The sequence below is a fragment of the Dendrobium catenatum genome, unplaced genomic scaffold, assembly GCF_001605985.2.
Source record: "Dendrobium catenatum unplaced genomic scaffold, ASM160598v2 fragScaff_scaffold_879, whole genome shotgun sequence".
NCBI classification, from domain to species: Eukaryota; Viridiplantae; Streptophyta; class Magnoliopsida; order Asparagales; family Orchidaceae; genus Dendrobium; species Dendrobium catenatum.
In genome coordinates this window covers 1777147-1783289 of record NW_021319341.1, presented here as the reverse complement: position 1 = coordinate 1783289, position 6143 = coordinate 1777147, and the positions used below count along the sequence as shown (strand labels likewise).

At 35.7% G+C, this 6143-nt stretch overlaps 1 protein-coding gene across 1 annotated transcript in view; it reads left to right on the top strand.

Annotated features, from left to right (window-relative positions):
• The window catches only part of LOC110105201 (keratin-associated protein 19-2), a 24581-nt gene extending 18651 nt beyond the window's left edge, over positions 1–5930 (top strand). Inside the window, exon 3 of the mRNA XM_020834595.2 lies at positions 5515–5930. Within this exon, the coding sequence (XP_020690254.1) occupies positions 5515–5605 (91 nt within the window). The 3' untranslated portion in view covers positions 5606–5930. The remainder of the gene's footprint in view (positions 1–5514) is intronic.
• Positions 5931–6143: the final 213 nt, after the last annotated feature.

Below are 6143 nucleotides of genomic sequence, written 5' to 3'. Positions count from 1 at the left end.
AAGGGAAAAAAAAAAAAAAAAAAAAAAAAAAAAAACTTATGCGTTTGAGGAAGAGTGGACAGCAACTTTAGGTTATGGAGCCTTCAAGATGGCGATGGGGAACATTCTGGACAGCGAGACAGCCATAGGAGGTCACCCAAAATGACTGGACAGCGGCTAGGGACGCCGAGACAGCAGCAATGAGGGTCGGGACAGCAATTCGGCACTTGAAATACTTCTGGACAGCAGCCCAAACAGCTTCTGAAAATCTGGGTAGCAGGTTTCAGGTGCTGGAAACTCCAAACAACAACCAGGAAAAAGTCTGGACAGTAATAAAGTGAGTTCCAGGGCTGGACAGCAAGTGTGGAAGTATAGAAATCTGCTGGGCAGCAGTTTAACGGAATCCTGGGAAGGTTGGGCCGCCGCTAGGCACTTCAGGATGCCTTGGACAATCATAAACAGCTCTCTGGGATCACCTGGCAGCAAGTCACTCTTGCTGGAATCACGGGCCAGCAAAAGAGAGCATTTCCAAATTGAAATTTCTTGATTTGGAAATAAATTAAAGCAGGTTACGGGATGAGGGAGCTAACTGAGGAGAGAGGGAATCCGTTTCAGTTTTCAGATTTTTGAAATCTGCAATTAAAACTGATGAAATATGGAATTAATTATGTGAGGAGGCATTTAAGAGGTATTTAAGTGGTGGTGAGGTGGCAATTAGAGAGAGAAGCAATGAGGGTGAGGTGGCCGGCCATAGGGAGAAAGAGAGAGGCTTTGTATTAACTACAGTGGGGCCCGCAATTAATCACAGCTTTTGGTCAAAATTCTGAACGGAAATTTCAGGATTTTAAATCTAAGAAGTTTCCTAATAAGAGGGTATTAATTAAGATTAATTTGAATTACAAATTCAAATTGAAATCTAATTAATTTGGAGATCTCAAATTAAGGAACTAAATAGGAAAGTAATAAAGGACTTAATGAAAACTGACATTTGAATTTAGGATTCAATGGGGGTGGCCGGCGGCAAGCCTGAAAGGCTTCACGGGTTGGGCGGCCGGGCCTCTTGGCCAATGGTGAGGTGCAGTCGGCGGGCAACAAGCGGCCAGTTGAGAAGGGGCGGCAGGATGGAGGATTGGGGGGAAGGATTATGAGAGGAAATCCAAGAGAACGAAGATCACGATATTGGGAATGAGTTAGGGCCGGCGGGTAATGGAGGATAAGGAGAATTGGGATGGTGGAGGTAGACCACGAGCCACGGACTCTTCCAACGACTGGCGGGTATTGCTTTTGCTTTCACCTTGGGCTTTCCATAGAACTCACACAGAGATCTAGGGGAAATGAACTCACTAAGAGATCGTCAAAAGGGAACTCACAAAGAGAACACAAGAGCAAAAATTTTCATTCAATAATCATCATCCCTTTCCAAGAGGAAGGGGAGGGCTTAAATAGCCAAATACATGAAGGAAAACAAAAAAGACACAATTGCCCCTAGGGCAAACATAAGACAAAGCCCTCAAGTGAGGGTATAAATGGAAAAGTACAAATAACAAAAAAAAATTCAAAATAAGTAGACACGAACGTAGCCGTTGATCTTCGATGTCCCCATCACTGGCCCTCTTGAACAAGGAGGGAGAAACATGGGAGAAAGCTCACAATTAAGGATGAAAGCTCCATATTTGCTTAAAGACAGCCTCACTTGCAAAAGAGTACATAGGTTCTACATGCTTTAGTTTAAAAACAAGCAATGGTATTGCAAGAAAGCTGATGGTCATTTTCTTGTATTATAGAATTTTCTTATGAAATTCTTTCCAATTTGGATGCTATAATATCAAGCGCAATGCAATGTGGAAGGTATAATAAATTAATAATAAATACATATAACGGCTACTATAAATGTAACAAACAAACTAATGTGTGGAATTTAAGAATATGTTAACAAGCTTCACAGATTAAATAAGCAATACTAGGTGTATGTCTCTTGGTAACAAATAATACCAAATGTGATATATTGTAAGTGAGTTATCAATTTTAAGGTCAATGAAGAATGCCGTACTCAATTATAACTATACAATCTTTTTTATCAAGTAAATTGGTCCTGCAAATATAATTACACAATCAAATAATAATTTTGAATGATTGATTCAGTAAAGAGTGATTAAAATATGAGAATAATTACATAATATGTTAAATTGCACTAGTTTTTAAAATTAAATTTAACAAATACCAAATCACAATTTCCCACAAAATAGATTATGTCGATACAAATGGATTTAACCTAAGAGGATAGCTTATAACTAGTAATCATACAGAAAGTGATTAACTTAACTCAAGAACACGAGATTTTATCTCTTTAATCAACATACAATATTAAAGCATAATAAAGATAATGTAAATATGTAATGAAAGTAAATATAAACTATCAAGTAAAACGGACACAATTGATAGTCCTTAATGGTCTATGTCCACATGTAGCTTCTAATCTACATTAGGATTCCATCATCCATGCTTGTAAACACAGGCTCATTCCTTTGCAACCTGTGGGTGGAGAAATCTCGGCAACACTTTCTTAAGGGAAATCATACCTATTTAAGAGGGAGGAACATGAGAGCGTGGTGAGACTATGACCCTTGAATGGTCTTAGGGGGTGCTGACTTGGGGGAGCTGATGACTTATAGGCAGTGTGGCATCATATGCAACAAGATGTTGGGCATGACAATGATGATGGAATGTTGATGACATCATGTCAGTGCATCACTGGGATCGATGTGATTGAGACCTATTAGATTGGAATTAGTGTTGAGTTGGAAGCAACTAATGTTTAAAATTGCTCAACCAGGTATTGAGGTTTTTTTCGTCCATGAGATGAGTTGTAAGTTGTAACCCTCAAAATCAGCAATTTACGCAGAATAAAAATTATTGTACACATATATAAGTATGAAATAATAAGTAACATATTAATATTATAGCCTATTAACACGTTAATAACTAATGCATTAACATTCTAACATAATAAGAAGTAATAAATAATACAAAGTATCAAGTAACAAATTATGCAAAGTAGAAGTTTTATGCAAACATCAAAGTAAGCTAAGATATGAATGTAAGAACTAATATTATAATAATTTAAAATTAGTTTAACAAAATAAATTTCATTAACATTCTAACATGATATTTGTTGCAAAGAAAATGAGAAATCTTTGCCACTTGTTCTATTTTCATAATAATAACTAATATTTATTCTATCATCAAACGATCATTTTGCTAAATATTTTAATATTGTTATCTTCTTTAGTATGTATAGATCTTTTTCATAGCCTCTAGCACCTTAGCACACAGTGCAACATTCTTGTGAGAGCCAAAAAGATGCTGTATCATTCTTGTAACATCCCTCGAACAACCTTCTATTAATAATTGCACTTTAGATAAATTTAATTTTTATCATACTCTCAAATATCAACTTGCCCGCTATTCCTCCATGCTGAGTCTTTTTCATGATCCATTATGGATTTCTCCTTACCTTTAATCATTTCTTACATAACTTTACCATGAAAGCTTCAATTAAAAATTTTGAAACATTCAAATGTTCAAATAAATACCTCTAATATACAAAAGAAATTAGGTTTAAGAAAGAAAAAAAAATTAGGGTTTAGGGATTGTCAACAAATCGAGAGATTACATGTAGGAAAAGAACTTTGCACGGCGGCAACATCTAGGAAGGAGATGGTCAACAGCACACATGAAGAGTGAAGAAGGGATTGCATGAGAGGAGAAGTTCTCAGTATCTACTAACTCATGGTCGTTATACTACGTGCGTGCGTGAGGTGTGAATATTATTTGAGCAAGTAGAAGTGTTTTATTCAATTTAGTTTTAGTTGTATATTTCTTCAAAAGATATGTCTCACAGAAAGGTGCATTCATAATATATGAGGGCCTCAAGTAATTGATGTTGAGGTGCGCCTTGTGTAATTTTAAACAATGGAAGCAACTCTATGAAATAATGGTAGGATGGTGTCGGCATGCACATGTGTGCATGTTGAGGGTTTTTATCAGCACTAGAAGTGTGTGTGTTTGGGATCGATGGCTAAGGTTTAGCTAGAGTACCTGTGGACCTGGCCTTTCAAGCATCCTAATGGGCATGTGAGTCTACCTCCAAGGATAAGAACTAAAGTTTTTTTGTTCTTGATGAATATTTTATTAAACACAGAAAAATTTCTCTGAATAAAATGTTCAGAAATAATCAGCCAACTGTTAGGTTGAACTGCTTGTCACTCGTCAAAAAGGTTCAGAAGTACCCTCTAAGATTAAGGAGCTCCAAAAAGACCTTTACAGGAGTATTAAAGTGCAACGGAGACTCACAAATAAGTCAATTCATAGGCAAAAGTAGTTCTCCATTGAACTTGTTATCATTTGTATGATATAATTAGAACTTATTTAATTAATTTATAGAATACTTAACAAAAGTATTAGATAATATCTAACAGAAATTTATTATCACAATTTATTAATAAACAACACTTGAGTCATATGAGTTCATGAGATTAACAAATAAGACATCTTAGTAATTATAGTGATAAATGCCATGGCAAATGAGAGTATGCGATATACACATACTCGATTTATGAAGAAAATGAGAGCATATAAAAGTAACCCATAATGCATCAAAGAATTTACATGTGTAAAATCTTTAAACAATGTATGATAGTCATCAAGGAGTGATTATTGCGTCCGGACACCGAATGTGTCAAGAGACCAATAAAAAAGCGCCACATCACTCGGCGCTCGGTATCGCGCTCGATACCACGCTCGATATCGCGCTCGGTACCCTCGGTACCCTCGGTACGTTGTCCGGACAGAATAATATTTTTTCATCAAGAGGTTGTTCAATTAGTATTTCCCGTTCAATATACCGCCTGTTTCATGATTATGTCTTTTCATTTTATAGTCTAATTGAGGCTTCGTTTGGGACGGCTTTCTTATTGCTTCTTAAAGTAAATTTTTAGTACAAAAATTTTAATTCTTGTACTACTAAAATTTGCTTTAAGAACTAATAAGAAAGCCATCTCAAACGAAGCCTCATGTAAGAAGTATAATTAGGCTAGGATCGAAGTATTAGTTATTTTTACTTGCACTTGTTGTTGTTACTCTTGAATTGTCTACAATCACTTCTGATATTTCGTCCATCATTACTGCTATCTGTTATGCAGAGAAGCTAGAATCATGATACTTTCTCCAGCCCATTTTAGACTTTGTTTGGGACAGTTTCTTACTACTTTTTAAATCAAATTTTTAGTATAAATTTTTTTTGAACTAGAAAGTTATTTTAAAAGTAGTAAGAAAGCTATCCCAAATAAAGCCTTAGGCTTCATTTGGGACGGCTTTCTTACTGCTTCTTAAAGCAACTTTTTAGTTCAAAATGAAAATTTTTGAACTAAAAAGCTGCGTTAAAAAGCAGTAAGAAAGCCGTCCCAAACATACCCTTAGTTTATTTCGTTAGATTTCACGCGACATTATTCTATATCTTATCAGCCAAATTTATAGGGACCGCATTGATGCTTTACTGGATGAGATGGTTGTAAATACTAAAAAGTTAATCGAAGCAGCTTCAAGGGAGATTGAGAAGTGGAGATGAACACAAAACTGCTCTCCAACTTGTTCAAGTCATTTCCACATCTAATGTTAGCATCCCCATTGATCCGAACCTCAGTAGTTCAGTTCTTCAGGTTTTTACTTCTTGTTGGTAGTTATTTTGTTCTAATAAACACATATTCTTGTGTCTCTGCCATGATTTCATCTATATCAAGCACGTCGAGCTGGTTGCATCAATAGCTTTTGAAGTTCTTGATAGTGTGCTTCATAAGCTTGAACTTAACTATTAAGTTATGAACGATGATTCTCATTCAGGTCTACTAATGAGTAAGAAATTGAGCATTCCAAAATATTGTCTTTCGTTTTAAGGATTGTTTGGTAGATTATTCTGACTGCACTGTATTTGTTGTAGTGGTTTAAATTTTCGAATGTTTAATGGGAGTAAAGTAAATGCAAAGTAAATTTTTTAAAATATGTGAAATTTTCGTTATTGATTATTTTCGATGTATTCTAAGTTCACTCGAATTTGATGAGTCCCGTCACGAAACCAACATGACCTGGTGCGCCACATTCCCTTGTGA